Below are 26,310 nucleotides of genomic sequence, written 5' to 3'. Positions count from 1 at the left end.
TCTCCTCTGCTTTTAATCCCTTGGATCCTATTACCAAAAAAGGGAAGTGGGTCAGTTGTGTAATAATACTGTCCAGGTGGTATACCAAATCATTTATCTCTGCTTGGAAAAAAATGACAAAATAACTTAATTTCATGTGTGTGGTTTTTTTTTTTTAGGTTTTTGCAAGGCAAATGGGGTTAAGTGGCTTGCCCAAGGCCACACAGCTAGGCAATTATTAAGTGTTTGTGACCAGATTTGAACCCAGGTACTCCTGACTCCAGGGCCGGTGCTTTATCCACTGCGCCACCTAGCCGCCCCTAATTTCATGAGTTTTAAAGAAAAAATGCTAACAATTGTTAACGTGTCAGAATTTAATGCAAGAGCAAACAATTATAAAGAAACAAAATGTGATGGCAGGGAAGGGACTGGAAAGTGCCTGCTTGTGAATTAAGAACTCTATCACTAGTTCTAATAGGTTGTCTTTAGCTTTAATTGGCCTTCCAAATCAGTCCCTCTCACACATTTTGATTCAAGTCACATGAAAATGTTGATTCACAGCAGGGCTTTTTTACCTCTTCCTTTAAGCAGTGGGACTGTTTTGAGAATAAAGTAATTGTATTACAACTACTGTAGTGGTGGTAAAAGAAAAAAGGCAAATATGGATTTATTATATAAAGCTCCAGAAAAAGTCAAAAGTGCTCAATCACTCAAAGGAAAGCTTTACAGATACCCCATAGAAATGTGTATTTGTTCATGTTAATACAAAAGCCTGTGATAACAGGCCAGATGCTCAGTGCCTGAAGGAAGGTCATTAGGTCCTTCACCTTGGTCTTAGTCCTTTTTCTGCAATCTGCTTGATAGATGACCCGGGGCAAGTCACTTAACTTGGCTGCCAGGGCTCTGGGCAACACTCAAGACTACAAATGTAATGAAGATGCTGAACTGTGTTTACCTGTCCTACAGGAGCAGGATTTGTCCAAGGGGCTAGGGATGCAAAGAAAAGCAAGAAAGTCACTCCTGAATAAGGAGACTTTAGCACCTGCAGGGAATCTGAAAAGGGATGGACCAGCACGACTGGAGATATCTTGGGAGTGTGAGGGGCAATGGAGGCAGAAAGCCTGGAGGAGTCTTGGAAGGCAGAGGAAATTTCTTCAGTAAAGAATTCCTGAGAGCAACAAAATCACAGATCCAGTCCCCTAAATCCAGCGCCTCCCCAACGCAATAATTAAAATGAAGCTCAGAAGGTGTATCCTTTGCAGCATATTAATCCAGTGCTGTCAATAGTTTTCAGAGAAATTTCACACATATAAAAGCAGAGTCTTCAGAAAGGTTATATGCAAAGCCTTTAGTCTTTATAATTTATCAGATTTTAAAGATGTTAATCTAAAGGAATAAAAATAATATCACTACTTCTTTATATTGATATCTTTTATTCAAAGGTAGAAATAATTGTTAATGTAAAACAACATGTTTCCATTAGGAGTTTAAGAAATAATTACTGAAATTTTTATAAAAGATTTGGGAAAGGTATAGAGTAGGTTGACTTCTGCTATTTGAAATCCTCAATATTTAATATTCAGATTTCTCTGGTATTTTTAGGGGCTGTTGAGTCACCTAAGGAATATCGAATCTTCTGAGAGTTAAAATAATGAGACATACTTTTTTTGGTTGTAATGAGATATTAATTTCAGTGCCTGGTGTGGACTACATTTTGATCAATGGAAAAGTAGAGTTATCACTCAGACTTTCTGAACTCAAATACATTATAATAACACACAATATAGGCAGAAAGTTAAAATGTCTGCAGAACAGATTATATTATAGTAACTTCAGGTGCACTCATCTGTAGTCCCAAATTCTGAATATTTCCCTAGGTATATGGGAACTAGAAATAGGGAAAAAAATTCCACAGTAATAAGCATCATTATTCCTCTAGTATCCAGAGTCTATAACCATGTGCAAAAAGTAAAAGCATGATCCTTTGGGAGAAGGCAAACCATCTACTTTTGTTCAGAGATAAAAGATGTTTCTCTAAGGAGCTAATAAATTCACCTGACTAGACTAGTTCTTTGATAAAGTACAAAGTCACTTGGTCCTAGACACTCTCTCTGGTGTTTTAATACTTCATTATGAGTTGATGAAGTTAATACCTGAATTTCATTCACCCTTGGATTTAGTCATTAAAAGGGATACAGATGGTCAAACATATGGGGAGAACCAGCTCTGGGGCAGATAAAAGCTAGTTCATCACAAACAGATTTCGGGTTCCTGGAAGGAAGAGCCCACAAATTTCCAGAAACCTTTCAGGGTTTTTGCACCAGGAAACCCATGAAAACCCCAAATGGTAAGAGGAGCTCCAGAAATGGCAGTGGATGGTTAAGGCAAAGGAGAGCTGCAGGAATGAGAGAGCAATGGTGGGACAAGTGTATCAGAGCAACAGATAACATGCAAGGAAAGCATAAGAAATTCCTGGGCCATATCTCCAGGTCACAGAAGAGAAGTCCCTGGTATTTTGAGCCATGTGGACTGGGGAGGTCTGGTGGGAATGCAGCTCTCTATGAAACTTGAGTTCTTTCCTCATTTAAGCAACTCTAACCAGGGCAGTTTTCAAAGACTAGAGGACTATGTAGATTTCTCAGGAAAATGGAACTTTCCAAACAGGGAACAAGACTTTTGTCTGTTTATGGGCTAGATTTTCAATTGGGGGTCGGGGGTGGGTAGGAGGGGGAGATGTAAGGTTACATGAGTTTTTACATGGGATCTGAGTGCCCTTTCTTTGTGATTTAGAGACTTGGACACTAGCCCAATTCTCATGTTCTTAGGGAAAAATCTGAAAATTCTGAAAAACCATGATGAGTCTAGTCTATATAACCTAGAGCTCTGGTTCTGAGTCTTGGGTTACATAACTAAAGCAAATCATTTTAATAAGCAAACAGTTTAATAACCACCTAAAGCCACAAGGTTTTAAGAGGTTAAGCCCGCAATGTCAGAGTTACATGACAAAGCTCTAGCTATGTGAATGAGCTTGTGCTTGAAAAAGCTTTGAGCCTCTCCCGAGTTCACCTAGAGAAGGACATGGCTGAAGGACTGAATAACAATTTTAATAATACTAAACTCATTGCTGAGCTAAGTTTTAGCTCATATTACACACACACACACACACACACACACACACACACACACACACACACACCTGACGATTAGCTCACATTCTCCACCTAGATCTGACAATCTGACTGATTTGGAAACTTCCCTGATAACTGTCTTTCTTGAGTAAAATTGATTTTAATTTGTAGGGTTTCATTTTTTTAGAGGATCTTAAGCTCAAAACCTGATAGATCTCAGGAGTCCTGACCACCAGAAGATTGAGTGAATAGAATGTTTTTTACAACTCTAGTCTTCTCCCCTGACCAAGATATTAGACAAATTTCAAGATAAGAATCAACAAAATATAATTAAAGTTAGTAAATCTACTACCAAGAATAATATAACATACATGTCCTAATATTTAACAGAAATGAATTTTAATTATTCATTTTTTCAACTATAAAAGTCTCTTCCATTCTATTTTTTGCCAATAATTAAGAACTGATCTCAGGATCTCAATGTCCTCATTTTGAAAATGAAGGGACTGGATTTGATGATCTAACTGGCAAGGTTCCGGCCAACTCTAACAGCTTTGATTTGATAACCAGGTAGATATTGTTTTACCACTATCAATCACATTCATAAACAGGGCTGATTTTTTGGAAAATTTGAAGTGAAGGTAATTTAGCTCATTTCAATGTTATTTACATCTAATTATTCATCATAAACATGAAGCTTAAAAAATTACAGGTAGTGCTTCAATTTGAGAATAGGAATATCCCATCAATCATATATTAAGGGAAGGTTTAAGTAAGTATAGCATTAAAAAGTGTTAGATAATTAAGTATAGTATTAAAAAAGAAACCATCCTGATCAAATTTTGTCCAACTAGAAATCTAGGTGCAATCCATTTGTAAACTTAACACTAACAGAGTGTTAGTTCAATGATACGAATGATGCAATGGTTCTGACAGAATGGGTAAGGTTAGAAGTCCAAAAAATGTGAAAGAATCAGTCAAAGAGTTAAGAATAACAACCAATGGATCATGTAACACAGAACCAATCTAGCTTTTGAAAAAGTATAGCAATAGAATCATATTTGAAGCAGAAACTCACCTTAACAAAGGTGCAACTGTTCTGGAGACTAAGAATCAGAGAGGAAGATGGAAGGAGGCTAGCACTTGAAGATATACAGGCTATATAAAGACAAGTGTGTAAATAGGGTCGCTAGGAACTTGTTCACAGGCCAATGGCATTTTGATTATGCTGATGATTTATTTCTAGATGACTGAAGGTTCAGTCAAACATATATATTTCCTAGGAGTTAATCTGCTTACAGAACCACAGTGAATTTTTCAAATATGTACCCAATTTGTAGTGGCAGCTGAGGCTTCATTTTGGCATAGGTCAAGAAGGAATATTGGCATTAAGCTTTTAATGAGAAATGGCGAAATAAAAATGATGAATTCATTCCCACATAATGTAGTAAAAAACGATTACACATCTAGCCTTGTGTTTCTCAGGCATAATTCTGAAATGTAGAAACCACTGGAATGCCCATAAATTTGAGAAGCTCTGTAAAAGTTCAATCACCAACTTTCTCTACTATTTCACTTTTGGCTACTAGAGAGCAAAAATGTTCAAAATATCAAATAGCTCTCTATACATATACGTTCATAGGTCCAACACACAAACTCATGATATATGTGCACCTTATAAAATAGGTAGAAGGCTTCATGAACAATAATTTCTGCAAAATCTTCTGAATGTATGATTCAAGCCCAACATCAGATGCTAGAACAAATAGTTAGAAATTATTGGTCATTGGTCTTAAGAAAATACCAAAAATAATGGTCACTTAGGAGAGAAGCATTGATCTGATCAGGATGAAGTTGATGAACATGATAGAACCATAAAGAATTCCTGATAACATTTTTTAGCAAATGAAAAATAATTTCTATAGAGTATCAGCAAGTTCACTCAAGTATATACTTTAGAAATACTTATCCTTCTTTCTAGGTGAGATTTGTTCCACTAGTTTAGCTCACCACTGATACATGCCTTCTCAGTAATTCTTATTCACTTTCTCTCACAAATGCTCCAAAGGACCAACTAACCAACCATATTTTTCCAAGTCCTACTATATTCCAAAGACCAGGGTAAGGGATGAGATACAAATACTACCCAATTTAAAGGACCTTTCTTTAGAAAATCCTGCATTTCATGGTAATCAATACAGCATTACTCATCTTTCTAGCGACACAGCCCCTTTGTTTCTCCTTTTCTAAGAATACATTCCTGCTTGATAACCCTTATATTGAACTATTTTCCAAATGTAATTTTTGCCTGGTCTCTTCCTACTATTTTATCCTGGGCCTGTCTTACTACTCCTCCATAGTTGTTTGCCTTAGATATATGTACCTACAAGATAATTTTAGTTCGTCTAACAACAAAGTATGCCCAAGACCACTACCATCCTCCTCCCAATTGGTTTTTCATTTTGTGTGGGATGAATTTCACTTAAATAAATTTCCGAGATCTCTCAAGGTATGAAGGGAAAGTTTTATTTGTTTCTCAGAACAGGCCCCAATCATTTTTTTAATTGATTAGACTTTTTTAGACTGAGGCAAAGGCAAAAGACCCAGGAATCATTTTTATCCTAACTCAATCTCCCCCCCTCCCACTGACCCATTCTCATTAGTTAAGAATGTGGCCTTTACAATGTGTAAGCTAATTTAAATAATCCAAAAAGAGACATATGTCTCCTTCCTGAAGACTCAGTAGATAAGGAACAAAAGTCAATTTGCCCTTCACCTTCCAGTTCTAATAATTTTCATTGAAATCCTAAAAGTTGTTTGTCAGGAGAAGAGGGGCAGAAGAGACAGTTCTAATCTATAATATTCTACTGAAGAAATCTCAGACTTTATCCCACTCACTCTGTTGACTGTTAGGCCCATGTGGAAATCAGTGAGAAGGATTTAGAGTATGAAGAAGTCAATAGACCATGTCATCTACAAACAAAACCATCTAAAGGCCCTCACCAGCTATAGGAAATCCCTTCTTTACTTGAGACTTCGAACAAGACATCCTTCTTGACAGGGGCAACAGGACAGTCTTATCCACTGTTTTTAAAAAATGACCAGAGAATCCCTGGGAGCGCCTGGGTCTGGGCAGCGAAAGTGGTTTCCAGACCTCTCAGCCCAGGGACTTTGGAAGGTGAGGGAGAAAATTCTCCCAGAATGAGCAAGGAGCCCAGTGCAGCTAAGATCTCAGGGAACCAGAAGCCGGTCTGCAGTCATTCAGCAACTACTTCCAGAGTGCTCAGCCTACAGATGGTAAGGGATCAGGGGAGACTTGTTGAGGTCTCGTTGCTATCCCCAGGACAGGACTGGTGCTTCTCCCATACTCAGATCCAAGTCATAGTCTGGAGCCCCAAAGAGATAATTTAAATATGAACAGGAAACAGTCATGAACAGGAAAAGAGCTTAGACTTCATTTTTTAAAGAAATTCTCCAGGAAAATTGCCCTTATAGGGGCAGCTAGGTGGCGCAGTGGATAGAGTATCAGCCCTGGAGTCATGAGGACCCGAGTTCAAATATGATCTCAGATACATAATAATTACCTAGATGTGTGAACTTGGGCAAGTCACTTAACCCCACTGCCTTGCAAAAAAAAAAAAATGCCCTGATATTCTAGAAGCAGAGGGTAAAATAGAAATTGAGGGAATCCACTGATCAAATAAAAGAGAGCCCCCCCCCCAAAAAAAACCTCCCAGGAATATTATAGCCAAAATCTAGAACTCACAAGTCAAAGAAAAAATATTACAAGCAGTCAGAAAGAAACAATTCAGATATCATGGTGCTAGAGGCAGGATTACTTGGGATTTAGCAGCGTCTAAATTAAGGGCTTGTAGGGCTTGGAATATAGTATTCCGGAAGGCAAAAAAGCTTGACTTACAACCACAAATCAACTACTCAGCAAAACTGAACATCTTTCAGGGGATAAAAGATGGATTTTCACTGAAATAGAGGTCTTTCAAACTTTCCTGTTGAAAGGATCAGAGCTGAACAGAAAATTTGATCTTCAAGCATACACTCAGGGGAAGCATAGAAAGGGAGGGTGATTATGAGGGATTTAATGATGTTGAACTGTATATTCCTATATGGCAAGATGTTACTGATAACTCATATGAACCTTCCCATTTTTTGGGGCAGTTAAAAAGAACATACATAGACAAGGCACAGGAGAGAGCTGAATACAAAGGTATAATATATTAAGATGGAGTTAATGGGTGAGAAAAGAATGTACTGGGAGAAAGAGAAAGGAGAGGTAGAATAGGCTAAGATATTTCACATAAAAGAGTCAAGAAAAAGCTTTTGCAATACAGTGGGAGAGGGGGGAAAGGTGAAGAGGAATGAGTCATCAGAAATGGCTCAGAGGAAATAACATATACACTCAACAGGGTATAGACATTTATCTTACCCTAGAGGGAAAAAAAAGGAGAGGAAAGGGATGGGAGAAAGGGGACAGGGGGAAGGGAGTGGGGATGTAGGTGAAAGAAGAGAGGGAAGATTGTGAAAGAAGGTAGTCAAATACAACACACTTTTGAGGAGGAAAAGGGAGAGAGAGAACAGAATAAATGGGAATGGGGAGGAATAGAATAGAGGGAAATACAGCTAGCAATAGTTGGAAAAAAACAAACACTGAAATAACTTCTCTGATGGACTCATGATAAAGAATGCGATCCATCCCAGAGACAGAGCTGATGGTATTTGAACACAGACTGTAATATACATTTTTTTCACTCACTTTATTTTTCTTGAGGTTTTTCTGTGTGTGTGTGTGTGTGTAAATTATGTTTACTTTTACAAGACAATTGTAGTAATGTGAAAATATATACACACATATACACACACTGCAAAAAAATGACTGGACAAAAATCTTCTAAATTCTGAAAAATTTATATATTGTTCTATCTACAGAACATAATATTCTTCCTTTGACCATTTACCTTAATAATTTTCTTCCTGTTTCTGTGAGTAAGAGGATTCAAGAACTCTTTTGCTTCCAGTATTTTCTAATTTCCTAAATTACTTTGATTCTCAAGGAAAGATGAAAGGGCACTAGGTGATCTCTAACATCCCATAACTCAACAATTAGGTATACTCATAATTTGGGGGGGTGGGGAAGAGAGAAATCTGGATTCTTTGGACATTAATGAATTCTGTGATATCATCAAACAATGATGAAATTCTAAATGGAACTGGAAAATTAACTGTATTCCCTTATCTGAGAAAAAAGCAGTAATAGTTTGAAACTTTGCATGGAATCTTCCTAAAAGTTACTTTATTTAGAGTTGTAGATATGGAGATAAGAGTATGAAGATTAAATGTGTATATGGGAAAGAGAGGGAGACAACACCTGTCCATTTAGTGACTTGCAACACCTACAGTACTGAAAGAATGCTTTAAATACTGAGGTTCTGAAGAGAAACACATGCAATTTGCTGACACCAAGAAGCAAGGTTATATTGCAAGATCTCTGAATTAAGTGCTCAACTGATTTCAATCTTGCTACATGATGCCTTTTGATTAGACTAGACCAGTCTCTGCCAAGGGCCACGTGGCTATTTATAACATCATTTGTGGGCTATATTAAGTCAAACATTTAATTAATTCACCCCTAAAAAGCTTCTAGATTTACTGAATTCCAACACCTCCTCCCTCCATGGTTATCTTTGCAACACCTGACCAATGATTGGCTGAGGTTCCCCTCTTCTAGAAGGAGCCCCTTCCCAAACACTAACATGAATAATGAGTCCTTAAGTGCAGATCTTTGAATGGCAAAGCAATTTTTCTAACCTCTGTGTTCATCCTTATCTGACCTGCTCATGAGTGGCATGTATCCAAAGGTACCCAAAGTCAGCTTACCCTGGATTGGTGCATTTTAGAGGGTCTAGAATCTTTTTGTCCCCTTGAGAAAACAGAGCCAATTCTAAATCCATGGCCTACCCAGTCAGCCTTCGTTTCTGGTTAGGACTGTTTTCCTGGGACTATCTCCTAAACTGTTTTAAACCATTTCCAACTTTAATGAAATGGGCACATGTACGTAAACTTTTATGTGTCTGTCATTGATAAATGCTGAAGTTAGATCACCAGAGTGTGGGGTTCTGTCTTCCTTAAAAAACCAGACCAGATGAAACCAACACAGGAAAAAAATTCCACATTACAAAAGATGCTCAGTTAAAGATGCACAATTTTATTCCCTCAGAAAATCTGATTAAATTAAAGATTTGAGCATAATAATGTGGGCTGAAATAGTTTCAAAGGACTGTCTGTAGCAGGGCTCATTGGGACCCTAGACCTTGGCAAAAAGATAAAAATGTAATACTTCATGTTCTCAATGAGCTTACATTCTATTAAGACCTGTAGGCAATGTAAGAAATTTGCTGACTGGTTATGAGACTTACAACATGTGAAACAAAGTGAATGATGGAAATAGAAAAAAGTGATTTACTGAAGATAGCCTGAAAAGATGAAGTAAAAACCATTTAAAATAAAGATTAGATAAGGTTTCAGTGACTCATTCAAATTTCTCACACTGTGTTTAATGTGAATTCTGCATCTAGTGCCAATATAAATGCTAAGAGACTAACTCCTGGCCAAATAACTCTAACCACTCTGTGCAGGAGAAAATATTGGTTTAGATAGATTCCCCAAAGGCTAAAAGGTCTGGCTTTGCTCTGACAACTTTTGGTTGCAGTTTAGTGATAAACTTTTATCACTAAACTATAAATTATAAATGAAGAGATGGAAGAAAGCCAAGGGAATATATGCTGGTGCCCAAGACAATAATAAAAATGCACACAAACTATACTGAAGTCCTATAACTATTTCTTCTATAGCTAAACACACTTTGTGTTATGAGGAAATGGAGCTTCATGTCTACTAGGAAACCAACCCATTTTTGCTAAGTTCTATCCATTTATTTGTACTTCTATTATATATACTACAAAGGTTTATCAATAATTACTGTCCCACTTAGTCAGCAAAGGAAACTATCCAAGTTGTGATAAGAGAAAATGGAAATGATAGGCAGATTAGTAAAGATCTTTGTGTTTTGCTAGATTTAATCTGTAGGCTAGGCTTTAATCTGTATGAAAATTCAAAGCCTATAAGTGCTATTATTTCATACTTTAGTAGCCTGAAAAAAAAAAGCTGTATATCTGAATAGTATTGATTAATGAATGTGTCAAAATAAGAGGTCTCCAATGGTGAGGCATGGGGCTTTGACTCTTTAACATCTTTATCTGTGACTTTTATGTAACATGGAAGTCATGCTTGCTCATCAAGCTTTCAGATAACACAAAGCCAGGTTGTGGTTCTGTTAGATAATAATTAAGATATAAATAGTTATATATCATTATTCCAATAGATCTATGACTCAATAACATGAGTGTGAACCTCAGCTATGCAGATCACAATTCATCACATCCTGTAAAATCTTCTATGGATAGTCTTCTTATTGGCTGGTAGGTTTCCTTCAGGCTTTTGGACATTATATGAACACTAATGCAGCACATGAACTGTCTTGGTAATGTCCTGCTCTAGTTACATGATCAAATGACCTCCTTTTCTGATCATTTATTTCTCTGAGGATATCTTTTAATATGGCAACTTGCACCCAAATCTTACATTGTGTTTGATGTAAAAATGTGCAAAAAATACCAATATTTAATCAGAACCAATAAAACTAAATTTTACAAATTGTTTGCAATGCATGGAAAACATCCAAGAACTGTGGCTACCAAGAAGTCTAAAAAGAGACTAAAGTGTGGTGTATATGTTTAAAAAAGAAAAACAAGCCAAAAAAACCCAAATCAAAACAAAACTAAGCATCACATTTTAAGAGGGGAGAAAATATTCAGAAGGGTAAACAGAACTGTTTAAGACAATAAAAGTAGTAATAATAATGGTTAGCATTTATATAGCACTTCTGAGTTTGCAAAAGATTTTACAAATGTTATTCGCCTTTATTCTCAAGACAATCCTGGGAAGCATCAACATTTTTGCGGATGAGGAAACTGAGGCAGATAGTTTAAGTGATTTGCACAGAGTCATATACCTGGTCTAAGGTTGTATATGAATTCAGGTCTTGCCGACTCTAGATCCAGCACTCAATCTATTGTTCCATCTAGATGTCTCTAAGGTCTACAAATCATAATAGAAGAAGAGAAACTCAAGTCATATTTATCCTAGAGAAGAGAAAAATCTAGAAAAGCCTTAATAAATGTACTTTTGACATCTAGTATCACATTTCAAGAAATGATTATATTCTAATATAACAGAAATGACCAGTTGCCAAAATGAAATCATATAATTAGAAAGCTGTGAATTGTCAAGACCACTCATATAAACAAAAAATCTAAATCTAAATCAAATTAGATGAAAGAATAGAAGTATGAAGGGTAAGAAACTAAAACAATATAAGCCACTGATACAGAAACAGGGGCAGCAGATAACAAAAATAAACAAAGATTACCATTAACTAAAGAAGTTTAACTGATGTAAAGCCAATCACCACACTGAGAATATACCTCTCCCCACAAAAGTCTAAAAATATTTTAGCCAAAACATACTTCATCTTTTACAGTGCAAAGAGAATTTTTTTTGTTAACTTCAGTGGAAATTCAGGTGAAACATTAAGAGAGATAAATGTGAAGAGAGGTGGAAGGAAAGAAAGTTTGCAGAAAGCATGCTAAGAGATTGTCGTGAAATCATTTAACCTGAAGGAAAATAACAGAAGGGAAGAGGGCCAGATCTGTAAAGATGTCTATAATAAGCTCTTTTCTCCATCAGGAGGTGGATAGTAGTCACAAAACTGTGGACACTAATATCACAATCTCTAATGTGCTACAGGAGAAAAAAGAAATGGTATTAAACAAGAACACCACCAACAACAAAAATAAGTGGAAAATATAGCTGAATTAGACCAATTACAAATAGGAGGTCTATGCTGTGAAAAACATAATATTTAATGACTGATCCTCAAGATAATCTCCTAAAGGGAGAACATCAAAGGCTTGGTAGAAAAAAAATCAAGCATGCTATTGTTATCAAAAAAATCTAATCAGAATAACAATATTGAATATATTGTAACTAATGTATTATAGTAATATAACAGGATAACAATACTAACTCATGTGACCATTTTCTCATTTCTACAAAGTTATTTATGAAAATAATTTACACATAAATAGAGGGCCTCTTTGATAAAGGTCTGAAAGAGGAATAGGAAAGTTTGTGCAAATGATATTCGACAGTAGACCATATTGTCAGTCACATAATTGACAGTAGGTATGCAGATAATACAAATTCTCATTGTGCTTATTGTTCAACAGCCACAAAAAAGCTTAATTCTGTAAAGCAAAAATTCATCTAAATGCTCTCCTCTAATAAGGTTTTTCCCCCCATGTTAAATTCTTACAATATTTTGATTCAGCAGTATTTTGATACTGTCAAGCTAGCCATGAAATAGGCAGAGCTACCCTACTGTCCAAAATATAATACATAGAAGTATGGACAGCTCACATTTCTGGTCTCTAAGTACATTTCTTGGACAATCACTGTAGGGAGACAATGAATTGGGTGCAGAACTGAACAGAGGGGTTAAAGTGAATAGCACTGCATTTGTGATATGTGCAGGACTTCGCATAAACCCAAGCTTCTCTCTGAAACATAGATCCCACTTTGAAACTGTGTTTTTCTGGTGATTCTAATGTGGCTGCAAATCACTGAGTAATATGAAATAACAAAGAATTAAAGTTGGAGGACAACACATAGGGAGGGTGTAATGAAGGGACTCAATTAGGAGCGTAAATAGACTGTAGCACATTTCCAACAAAAATTATGCAGAAGCAACAGCAGAAAAGAAATCATTCAAGACCTTTATGATCAGTTCAGTGGGGGATGGTCTACTCAAACAGCAAGTATGAGCACTAATGGATTGAGAGCTGGTGTGTCCATCCATCTCATACCAATAGATCTAGCAGATGGACTTCAATAGTAGCTTTTTTGGTGGACACAGATAGTTTTTGTTTTGTTTTGCGATTTGATTTTTGTAAGGCAATGGGGTTAAGTGATTTGCCCAAGATCACACAGCTAGGTAATTATTAAGTGTTGGAGGTTGGATTTGAACTCATGTCCTGACTCTATCCACTGTGCCACCTAGCTGCCTTGACCCAGATAGTTTTTGATCTGTACAATGGGATAGAGGACACCCACTGGTAAATTCATAGATCAACTGGAAGAATTTGTTAAAGAGACTAAGTGAGTGCAAGTCTATAAACTATAAATTCTAAAACTGAAGGTGTTATTATGATAATTATTTAGGTTACAATGTCATCCTTGCTAACGTGAATACTTTCCAGTTCTTTCCTATTGCCTCCAACCCAATCACTAGTGTTGACTGATTCCCTATAAGGAAAGGGCAGCATATAGTCTTGTCCTGACATCCTCTGGCGGAAGCTGAATGAAGGATGGCATGGGTGCTCCAAGACAACTTTGTAAATCACACCCACTAATAGCCAATATAAACTAGGTCAAAGGCCACTAAAAAGAAAGGGTTTTTGGGTTTTCAGCACCAGCAGACATTATAGTCTGCTTTAATTTAAGGCAACTAACTACCAAAAAATTGACCTGAGTTACCTTCAGTTACTCTGATATTTATAAACACTAATATTGTATATACTTGGTACAACTAAAATGGTAATGGTTCCACTGTAAGGGTTATTTTAGCATGAGCTCCTATTTATGTGACAACAAAGTCACATTACAGAATAGGAAATATATCTCACCATTGAGACTACAGGATATGCTTGTTTCATGTACTATAAACTGTCACTTAATATTAAGAAAAATCTTAGGATGTGTGAGCTTTGCTTTTGCTAGGAATTCTAATTTTTCTTTGATAGAATAATTGGATGTGGGCTATTACTGGAAGGTGTCTCTGAAGTCCTCCTGATCCCCAAATATTAAATTAGTATGAATTACTTTTCAATGCACCAAAGCTTAAATGAGCCTGGGTAGTGAAATATTTAAACTTAGTTATTTCTAAAACCCTCCAAGGCTATTTTCCTATCCTTCTGTGAACTCACCTCACAATAGAACTAACGGGAATTATGTGTAAGTTGTAAAGGGACAACATTTAGATTGAAATACCCAGTTAGGTTTTGTTCAGGGTGAGAATAAAGTTTAAGGGGAAAATTTGTTTGCTACCTTTGATGATATATTTATGGGAAAAATCCAAGTGTATCCAAGGGCCCATTTTCCGTACATGGTTTTACTAATGCAAATTCTCTTCATGAAAGATGAGTATTTCATAATATTTCAGCAGATTGGTGAGGGGACTCCCTCCAATGACACAGATCACAACTCATGAGTGCTTCCTAATCCTGTATGAAATACACATCCTTTGTATATCCAGTCCTAGCCTCTCCCATGAATTCCACTCTTGAATCTCCAGACTTCCTCTAGATTATCTGACATTATGGATATTGGCTACTGATGAGCTATCAGATCACCAAGTGTGGAAATGTAGAGCAGAACAGAGAGTTGAGGACCACCTTGAGACACACTCACTGTTATAGTATGTGATATGACAGATGAACCAGAAAAGAAGACTTAGAAAAAGCATCACAAAAACTGAAGATGACAGTGCCCAGGAGTAGAGACTAGTGAATACTTTCTTATGCAGCTGACAGATTGAGGATTAAGAAAAGTCCATTACATTGGCAATTAACTGACAGTTTTGGAGAAGATAGTTTGGTTGGTGAATGAGGTTGAAGCCAGATTGAAAAGTGTTGACAGATGTGTGAGAGGAGAGGCAGTAGAAGCAAAAAAGTACAGAAAACTTTTTCTAAGGATTTGGCTCTGGGTGAGGGGGGTGAAGAGTCCTAGAAACACAACTACACAAGAGAAGAAGAATAAAAGATAGTAAAGATAGCAGAATCTTGTCCTTTGACTGGAATTACCTTAATTTGATGACAATTAAGATGCAGGGTTGTGACTCAAAAACTCTAATGCAATTTCACCAAAAGATTTTTCAACAAAAGAAACAATGTATAAACATACTGTGTTTCTATAAAGACATTATAGATTGTTAAGATTATCAAAGCAAATGTTAAGTCTCAAAAATCTGTTATAATTTGGCTCTCCTGAGGACTTTAAAGAAGACTGATCTTTCAACTGCCTCGAGTGCCCAGATTTCCTTAGGTGGATACTCTGAAGTTTTTATCTATTTCAAAAGAAAACAAAATACTCCCCTCCCCCAATATCTGCCTTCCAGGTCTAATGGAGAGGTCCCACTTTGCAATAGGCAGGGCCAGAGAAGATGTAAGGCAGAGCCCTAGGCTCTTGAGTACCAAGAAGACTGGTTTCCTTGCCTGCAAAATCCTGCCAGATGCCTCAGGGTATGGAGATAATTAAGAAAGATATGGTGCCTATTCTCTGGTAATGTAACTGAGAAAGTACATGTTGGAAAAACACCACTATCTGTCAGGAGGCTATCAGTTAATGCCTCTATTCCTCAAGACTCAGAATTAATTAGCAGTTAAAATATCCATAAATAGATAATTTTGGATGCAACAGTAAAATCAGCTTCAAATTTAAGGACCCAAGCAATTGCTCACAACTAGACCTGGCAAACATTTCCCCTTTATTTTCCCAAAAGGATACCGAAGAAAAGTCATAAAGTCAAATTTCATAATTTTGTAATTCTGAGCAGATTAGTTACCACAAATCAAGGTCTAAAGAAATAAAAAAGAGAAGCTAAAAAGAAAATTAGGCAGTCTTAACTTTGCTCTCCCACTAACCCTTAGAACTTAGATGAATAATCAAGGGCATCTGATGTAGAGGAAAATCCATTTGAAGCAGTGGATGACTATCTTATTCTACATGCTGGGCAAGTAAGAACAGATGGCTTTGGTTTGAGTTTGGGAGACTGGCATTGGTGAGCACACTGGTCACGGTGTTAACAAGAATAAACACCTGCTTATACTGTATTCTAGGCATAAAAGCACATTTAATGGACAATTGAAAATTTTTACAACCTCAGAAAACTTGGAAGTGGATGAAAATAAACATAGACAGAATTTATATTACAAAGGATCATAAAATATTCAGAAGCGTCCATCTACCATTGACTGAGAGTCTGACTAAATTTGGACTCAAATGGGAAAACTTGAATATGCTCTGGGACTGCAAAATGACTTACTTCATTGGAGGACTGGGTTGACTAATAAGATGATTTAAGGGTTATAATTTGCAGCAGTTCATAAAAGTTGCTTTGTGAGCAGCAGGGGTTGGCAATTATGAATTCTTTGTTGCTCAAATTGTACTATAGGTTGACCACAGCGAAATAGAATGAATCAGACAAAGCTTTGTCACAGCTGAGTCTGCAGCCAAATAGACTGAAATAGAGAATTTTTAAAGTCACACAGAAATCAGGAAGGAGTCTACTGACACATATTCCCTACTTCAAACTTCTCAGACTATTCTTGAGTCTTTCTTTGGCATTCCTCCCCTTTCTCCATCTCACAGATCTTTATTTACTGTCTATCCATTTCAAGATTTTTTAACTAAAGGCTTTGTGTTGAAATCTACCTTTATCTATCAACAGGACTTCACACAGAGCTTTGCACATAGCAGGCACTTAAAAAAAAAATGTTTGATGAACTGAATTGAGCTGAAGGTGGTTTAAGGGGGAAAAGTTTGGCCTGGTTGAGTTCAAAGCACTGCTCTGATGGATTAGCATTATGTAATGGATTTGGAGTCAAAGAGCCTGGCTTCTAGGCCTATTAGCTCTCTATGATGCTAAACTAGTCAATGAAGACTTCTGCGCCTCAGTTTCCTCCTCTGCAAATGAGGACAAGCTATCAAATTCCAGTGCCTGAATTAGATTAAACTCTAAGTGGGAAATGGTTAACAAAATAAACAAAAATGCAATGTGCTAGTTTATGACTTTCTGGTCTGTAAGGATCCATTTTTATTTGAGTTTGACACCACCATGTTAAGGTATCCTCTGACTCTGCCTAGGTTCTTAGCAGTCAGAGGTTATAAAAGGAGGCTGCACAACCACAACATTCACAAGTGTTGTCTGAACCAGATTAAAATATAATTGGAAAATGTTTAACAAAATATAAAAAGGCTGTAAAACATCGATATTACATTTTAAAAACTAAGTCAAAATATGGGCCAGTAGGGATCCTGAGGTATGGATTGGAGTCTCCCTGCCTTACTATTTGTGCCTGATCCCACCACTTATAATGATACTAGCTGCATCACCATGAACAACTTAATTTATTTCCCTGAACCTCAGTTTTCTCATCTGTAAGATGGGGAAAATATGCTTGTACTCTTTGCCTCAAAGAATTATGGTATGGGAAGTGCTTTATGATACACACAATGCTAAATAAATGTGTTATTAATAGTAATAGCAATGGTGACTCCTCACTATGTTCTGATTTAATTTTTTTAAGGGAACTGTTTTCTTTAATCCATCAACAACTTAGTAAGACACTCCATGTCTCATCTCTGCTCCTCTGCACCTGTCATCCTGGATGCCTGGAATGCCCTGCCTCCAAGTTTCATGTTCATACAATCTTTCTCTTCCTTCAAGGTGCAGTTTGGGCTTCATCTTAGACATCAGAGAATCTAATCTTTTTGGAGTCTGGTGAAGCCTATGATTCTCTTTTCAAAGTAAAATACATTTTTAAAATGTATATTTAAAATACATTAAAGATATATAGGATTACAAAGGAAACCAATCATATTACATGCTTTTTATGTTCTGTTTGATAGGGAACTTTTCCTGATCCCAAACTCCAAAACTACCTTGTATTTAGCTACTGTGTGTGTGTTTCTGTTTCTTCTCCTTAGATTTCTTCTGTGTAGACATGTATTCATTTGTTATCTCCTTGATGAGAACACTGGCTCCCCAAGTAGAGATAGGTTCATCTTTGCATTTGTCTATCACATACCAGTCATTCTGCAGACTCTTAATAACTATTGGTTAATTTGATGATGGTAGCAACCCTCAATGATTTTTGTATGGTGCTTTAAGGACCACAAAGTATCATGTATTCATTCATTATCCCATTTGAGCCTCACAACACTTAGGATTTCTAGATACACAATGACAAAGTTCAGAGTGTTGCAGCAGAAAGGATTAACTGTCCCAAAATTCAGAATCAAAGCTCAATAAGGGAAATTATAGGTGCTATGGTATGCTTATATAAGAATGATCCAGAAGAAACTTTTGGCTTTTTTGTTAATGGCTCATATTTTGAAAAATTCAAAACAATTCCCAAACTCAGATATAAGATGTGTAAATTCTGAATCCTGCCAAATTGGGTGCAGTTGCCCTCCCCCCATTTAACACAAGAGTACACACACCAAAAAAGACTTTTACTATAGGTTTTGAGTCTCCTTTCTGATTCAAGGCAAGTATAATTCCTAGTAAAACCTGGCTTTAAGTCATTTTACATTTTTACTCTCAATCCCTGAGTTTTGTGAAGTTTTTTGGGTGACACATGATAACACCCCTCCCCCGGATGATTTCATTTAATTCTTATCCTATCTTTTGAATGAATTATTTCTTATTTCCAGTATTTCACTAATGTGATCACTCTTCCCTTCCAACACAAGTCACAACCCTTTGGGTTTCATAGGCTGCTGGAGCCAAAAAACACTGTTCTCTGATGGTCACAGTGGTCACAGTCCCAGTGATAAGCCACTTACAACTTTAGTAAGGCAAGTTCTTAGGAGTTATCCATACCCCAAACCCTTGCAATTTAGTCAGACCTGTCTAAGCAGACACCATCCTAATGCACTTTTTAAGGAATTCAGGGTCATTTTCATACCATACAAAGCAATGGTGTAGGCCTTAATTACTTCTTTGAACTTACTCAATGGAAATCCTGAAAAGAACTCTCCCTATAAATATTTGCTTTGAAATTTTCCTAACAAAAACTTTCTCCTGATTAAGGTTTTATTTCATTGAGTCCTTATCTATATCTAGAGAATTAGAAGTTCATGTTTATGATTCTTCAAAATGAAAAAGAATGATCTTTTATAGGAATCTAGCTTTCATCCTAGAAAATACTTAAGAACTCATCTAGCCCAACCCACCATTTTGCATATGAGCCAACAGAACTAAAGTGATTTGTCTAAGGTCACATAGTCATGTAGTAAAAGGGGAAGAGATAGCCAACAAGGTCCATCACTCCAGAGTCAAGATTTTCCTGCATTAAAGTTTAAAATACTTTTTCTGGGCATTAGCTTTTAAGAGTTGACTGTATATTTTTCCTTATCCAACTACCAGAAACACTTCTGTGAAGTTGTAAATAAAGGAAGAATAGAAGCTTGGGGAATGGGAAGTGAGATGCCATAGTTGGCATCTTCGACAGCAATGCTTAGAAAAAAAGAAAAAAATTCTAAAAGATTCTGTTGGTGCTGCCAGGAAAAAATATTCCCAGTTTAACTCCAATAAATAGAATACAGCAAATTAGTGATGCCTCTTCTCCCAGGGCTCCTGCAAATCCTAATAAATCCCAAGGTGCTTGCTTAATACATGGACAAGTCCTGAGCATAAATCACTTGGCCACATCTTCACTACAAATACAATGGAATTCAGGGACATGCTTAAGGATTTTCCAACATTTGGAAAAAATTGCATACTTCAACATCAACGTTTCATGGTGAGGCTTGGCTTGGCAGAGCAGTTCAGATAAGAGCTGACCTCTAAGTCTCCTCACTAGTTAATAAACATCACAGCATTAATTATTTAGCTGAATATAAGAAGCCTCAAGAGAAGGTTTCATTGCCAAGAAAGGTTCCCTCTTTCCCAAGTCTTGAGAAAAGTTAATTGGTGTGTCATATATTTGAGACTGTTACACCACAGACTTGAGATATTCCTGTTGCTACATGTCCATAGTATCTAGCCCATGTTCCCGAGTGATCCAGAATTCTGTTTGTAGCATACCTGGTGTGAAACTACGTGAACCATTAAATAAAAACACATAAGGTTTCAGTACTTGCCTCAGATGCTGCCATTTCCTGACCAGCAATGCTAGGTTGTTTGGTTTTTTTTAAATTAATAATCATTTTTATTCTTCACTGTGGTACAAACTTCAATTAATGAGATTATATCATCCCAAACTTATGTACTTAATGCAGACAGCCATGCAACACTGGGCAAATCTCAAACAAACAAACCTAACCCAAAAAACTAAACCCCAAACCACTCTCTATGCCTTTTCCTTTTACACACACACACACACACACACACAGACACGTTTTAAAAAGAAAATAGGCAAATTTAAAGTAGACCTGAAGAGGAAGGAGACCAAGTATGACAGCAATGCAAAGAAGAGCTGTGGCTTCCTTTTCAATTCTGAGATTAGAGACGATGAATGCATAAAAACTGCTTCAAATGCCGGGCAGTAATTGAGTCAAAAATTTAAAAAAAGGCCTTCCAACTAAATTCTCTTCCTGGCCTGCAGTGAGCATATGCAGGTAAGGTGTATGAAAGGCTCCCTTTCTTAAAAACAAGGGTTCCGCTTGTGTAATTACAATAATCAAGTTTAGCCTCAGAAAGAACAGAGAAAAGTTAGCATCTGTCTGCACTTTAAGGTTTGGAAAATGCTCTCTAAGCATTAGCTTATTTCATCCTCACAACAACCCAGGAATGTATGTACTATTTTTTATCCCACTTTTTACATAAGGAGAAACCGAAGCAGACTTGTGCACTGATGTTTGAGGCTGGCTTTAAACTCAAAGCTTCCTGACCCCAGAGGTCCAGAGTTCTACATGTACTACTGAGCTGCTACATGTACCTTTCCTTCCCTTCTTTGCAGAGATAGCAAACATTGACTGAGAGGATACTCTTGGATAAGGCTTTGCCTTGGTTGATTTTGCTGTTTTCCTTTTCTTTACTTTTTAAAATCTTTGTTACAAGGGACAGTTTGCTCAGCTGGGGGATAAGAAATGAACATCATGTCAAAAAAACTCAACAATTGAGAGTAATAATGATGATAAGAACAATTAGCATTTATACAGCACTCTGTTACAAATATTACTTTATTTGATCATCACAAAAATCCCGGAAGGAAGGTGATTTTTTTAAATTATTACCATTTTACAATTGAGGAAGCTGAGGCTGATCATAGAGGTTAGAAAATGCAATATGAGATAAAAAAAACAAAAACAACCAAGGTTTCTTATAAAATTGCATAGTTATGAAAAATGCAACAAGTTTTGTTTCTCCCAAAATACCTCATATAGTACAAGGGATACATTAGGTGAATGAAAGAAAATGTCTTTAAGAGCCTACTATTATTGTTCAGTTATTTACAGTCATATCTGATTCTCTATGACCCCACAGGGATTTTCCTTGCAATAATAGAGTGGTTTGTCGTTTCCTTTTCTAGTTCATTTTATAGACATTTTGTTAATATTTGCTTTACACTGATCAACACAAAAACTCTGGAAAGGTAGGTGTTATGGTTATAGCCGTTTTAGAGTTGAGGAAACTGAGGCAGACAGAATTAAGGACTTGCTCATGGTCACACAACTATTAAGTGTCTGAGGACACATTCAAATTCAGGAAGATAAAGTCTTCCTGACTCTAGGTCCAGTCCTCTGTCCATCAGGCACTGTGGTGGTCAGTAAATATCATAGCATTTTACAGCTGGAAGGGTAGAGAATCTGAGGTTAGTCTGGATAAGCTATGACTTGTTACATGGTAGAGCTGGAATTCCACCTTAGGTCTTTGCTCCCCCCACCCCCCAAGTGCCAATCTCCTTCCTCACAATAGTGATGAACAGAACGGGTTTACATGGATCTGTAACAGCAACAAGTTGTTTCATGCACTATTAGCCTAATGACTTCAAAAGGGAATTTTATAAGTCAATACTAGCATTTCTTTCTGAATGTCCACTGTTTGCTAGAAATGTTCAAGGCTCAAAAGAAAGCTACATGCTGATGACATTATTGATGATTTAAGCACTGAAGTACCTACCACAAGCCAGACACTGAGGGATTTCGTGGGTTAAAACCCAGTGGTAAGATTCTGGAAGGCCCCTTGCCAACTGGCTTTCATCTACTATTTGCATCCACAACCAGTAACTTTCCTTGCTGACTGCAGCTAAGAGAGAATGAGTTAGCTGGGCAGGCCAAGAAACTGTCCCTTACAAGAGGATTCAGAGATGCTCTGCTTGCCACACCTTGCTTGGCAGCTCCCAGGATTTATTAAAAAGAGCAGAAAGACTCTTATGTTTCATAAGGCTTTTGCAAAACTTGGAATTATTGTTTCCTTTGACACATTAGAGAGAAGTTGGGTTTCTGCATGCTTCAGCTGAAAAAGGAAATGCCATTTATCAGCCCCTTTGAATCAGAAAGCAAATCTCTCACCAAAACAAGGTTAAGCAAACTAATCTTTCTCCCCTATAGCCTTTCCTATTTGGGATGACCAAGGAATTTTAGAGCTTGTATAGGGCCATTTCTAAGGCAATACAGAACCAGACACAATGGGCATACTTTTACATTACATCCTATCTCCCAGTTTTTCCACCTTTAAAGTTAAGTTTGAATTCTTTAACCAAAAGTCACTAGGGGTGGGGGCTTTCCAATTTTATAATTTTCCAATTACGCAAAGCAAAAAGTCTTCCTGGAAGACTGCTCTAAATAAGCACAAAGACAGTTGGCTTATTACTTGAGTCTATAAGCACTGCATTTAATTTCTGTTCAACTCTGTCTTTAGAAAAAGGCAATCACTGCATGTCCCTATCGGTCTCCTTCTTCAATCCAAATTCTGTTTTATGAAGGATTGGAAACCAAAGGCAGATTACCCCGAAGCTAGGTATTGAAGATTGTGTGAAACCTCCATTTGTTACCATTTCAGTAAAAGTCATAACATTCACTGGTCCGTAGCATACCGTTCCCCCCCCACACACACACTATTGCTTTTTTCAGTTTTTTTATATCATCTTAAAAACTTGCTTCAAGGTTAAAAAAAACCCCCAACAGAAATCCATTGAAAACTTTCTAAAAAATAATTTAAACTATTTGATGAGATAATTGGGAAAGTTCACCATCTCCAAATCCTATCCAAATTCCATTTATTAATTTTTTTTCTTTTCTGTATGGTCCCTGACAAACAACACTATAAATTAAAAACCATAACTTGAATTTTGTTGTCTTAAAAGCAATAGATTCTGTACCACTGTCTGAGACTCTTGTCTATAAATTTTTGTTCTTATGTAATTGAAAATTACCCTTTCCCCCCAAAGGCAGTGTTGTGGGACATGTGATTTGTTTCAAAAACAATCTGCTCACACTTATAATACTTCAATTGCTCATCAGATGGTCAAGCCCAATATACCATCAACTATAATAGAAAACATGAATAAGTGCAAATTGTTTCTTGTCATCCATGACAGAAGACTGTTTTCACTATGATAAACCCATTTTAAATTACTTTAATTCATTTTAGCACCACTACATAATGAATATTTGTAGACACCTGGTTATATTCTCAAATACAGCACACATGAAAGAATAATACTATTCTAAGAAAATAGTAAAAACAAACAATTTTAGGAAAGTAGGAAGGATGAACAATTAAAGATGGAAATGGCTGCATATTAAATGTTTTTAAATTTACACACAAGCACATATTATTAGCTATAATGGGTCACAGAAGGTAAACTGAATTAACAGAAGTTCCTGAAATAAAATTATATACAGAAAAGATAAAATGCAGAGTCTTTCCCATGCTTTCATCATGCATTCCAACTCAAAACTAGCTAGCATCATTTCATATCTTGAGAAAATTTGGTCTTCAACAACATTCTTGCCAGTCAGGAGAAAGGTCCAATCTTTATTTATTTTTTAAAAATTGTTTATTATTTTAAAGCCCAGTTTATTTTGTTCCCATCTGAACTCTAGTTTCCTGAGATCTTTGTAGGGAGAGAAATACTTTGGGGTTCACTGAGGTGGCCTTTTCCTTTTTATGGGTAAGCCTGAGGTAGTTAGGTATTTTCTTGTTTCTTTCTGCATAGATGAAAAGTATTTCACTTTTTCAATGGACTAACAATTTTAACTTAAAAGTACTCTCTGAACTAATATGTACAAAGGGTAAACTTTAGTTGAATGGCTCATTTTCTCAGTCTTCACCTAGAAACCAAAATCAGAGGACAAAAAAGAAACCCATAAGGATTCCACAATGGTTAGGTAGCAGAATAAATTAAGTTGGATAGTATGTTAACTTGTGGAGGACTAAAATCAATATATTTGCAAAAGAAATCAAGTGCATAAATAGCCCAAAGAGACTGTACTCTAGCTCACAAGAACTTGGAAAATAATGTTACTATTTGAAATGCTTGGAGAAAATGATAGATACACCATCTTTGCTTTTCTGATCTAATTTGGGTCATACTTATGATTCATCAGATGCCAAGTCATTCCCAATTACAGTTATGGTTTTTTTTTAAAGAAAAACAGAACTGCTCTGCAAGAAATTATTTCTTGACATGATTTCTAGGAAATCACTGAGGTGAATGAGTAAAAGAGATCAACATGCATTTGGAGCTGTACATGCACAAAATGAAACATCCGGCACCACCAGGAAATAAGTTTTTCACATTCTTTTCAGCTAACTGAAGCTTAACCCAAGTAAGCACTTCTCTGCCATCTTATATATAGAGGAGACATAATAGAATTTACCCTTGTCTTGATGACTCATGGTCATCATTATGAACACATTCACTGCTCTTTGCTATAATACAGCCCTCAAGGGCTACTGTTCTACACTGCCTCTACATTAACGTCCCCAGATGATTATGCTTTAACATTCTTGCCATTTATTGATAGTTCTTCTGCATACTCCCTTGATTCCAGGCCTTTGGCCATCCTTCATTTACATTTTCAGTGTGCCTGTCTTTCCCTTGCTTTTTAATTTGTGGTGGGCCTGGAAACTGGAAAGACTATAACCGTCTTTAAAATAAGAGTAAAATAAATGCTCAGGCAGACTGAGAGAGTTCTCTGATGAACAGTTATCAGCTTGAGCAAATGGACTTTGGGATGTTTCTTTTTGTAGTGATCTAATGTTGCTTACTTCTGGATTTCTGGCAAATTGAGATAATTGTCCAAGTGACTTTTGGATATGCAAAATGTTATTATATGTAAAAATGACCTTCTTATATTTTTAGAAACATAAGTAAAACACTTCCCAAGGTAGGTTCCTGCCATACACAAAGTAAAAATTCAAGCAGAATTTAAAAATTTCTATATGAAGTGGAGAATCATTCCCTTATGAAAACATTTTTCTAAGCACTTCTACATTTGGCACATCAACAGACAAAGATAACACTGCATACTAAAAAGTGATTTACCTATAACTACATCATGACCATCAACCAGGCCTGCAGAGAACAGCTCCTGAGAAACGCCATCTGCCGTGTCTGTCCAAATGTGAAATGAATATGTATCAGCCATAAAATAAAAATCAATAATCCAGTGAAATCTAAAAATACATATATTTTCTGATACCAAACTCTACCTACATATGCTTTTAATTAAATTTCAAAGTCTACAGTAGGAAGAAAATCCAGAGGGATACCATGATAAATTTTTATCAGCTATAATAAGCATCTTGCCATCTATTCAATAGATGTTACATGAAATTATTATTTCTTTTTTTGGTGAACCAAGATTTTTTTTTTCTATTGTCCAAATGATTCACTAAATGTACTATGATTTAGTTATATCATAATTGTCTTGGTGGCACTGCACTTCTTTCTTGCCAAGGTTAATACCAATAATCTTTCCCTTCAATCTCTAATAGTAAGTGAATTAAGATTTAAGCTAGAGGTCCAAGTACTAGTATCTGATGTGTAATAGATTTGGCACAAATAATTAGTGGACTCCCAAAATCAACATTTTTAATTTGTCCTATTAAAAGAAATATTTATCCTGATAATGATCAGTTGACAGTAAAATTCTCATAAATAAATGAAATAATTAAGCCTCTGGTCAAATCTGTGGATAGCAACATTCTACTAACAATGAGAATGAATGAGTGGCAAGAAGAAAACATAGGTGATCCAGTCTTAATTCTGGGGATCCCAAGATGCCAAAACTAGAAATATTGAAGACCATTCAATAGAATTCAGTCAAAAGGCAT

The 26,310-nt window shown here is 36.3% G+C and overlaps 1 protein-coding gene across 2 annotated transcripts in view; it reads right to left on the bottom strand.

Moving 5' to 3' along the window:
- STK39 (serine/threonine kinase 39) overlaps positions 1 to 26,310 on the bottom strand; it is a 310,860-nt gene that overhangs the window by 19,987 nt on the left and 264,563 nt on the right. The window contains exon 16 of one of the 2 annotated variants that reach the window (XM_074215784.1): positions 25,520 to 25,588. The exons of the other annotated variant lie outside the window; for it this stretch is intronic. Coding sequence (XP_074071885.1) covers positions 25,520 to 25,588 — 69 coding nt within the window. The remainder of the gene's footprint in view (positions 1 to 25,519; positions 25,589 to 26,310) is intronic. 2 annotated transcript variants of the gene reach the window in all.

The sequence above is a fragment of the Macrotis lagotis genome, chromosome 1, assembly GCF_037893015.1.
Source record: "Macrotis lagotis isolate mMagLag1 chromosome 1, bilby.v1.9.chrom.fasta, whole genome shotgun sequence".
NCBI classification, from domain to species: Eukaryota; Metazoa; Chordata; class Mammalia; order Peramelemorphia; family Peramelidae; genus Macrotis; species Macrotis lagotis.
This window is presented reverse-complemented; position numbering and strand designations above follow the sequence as displayed.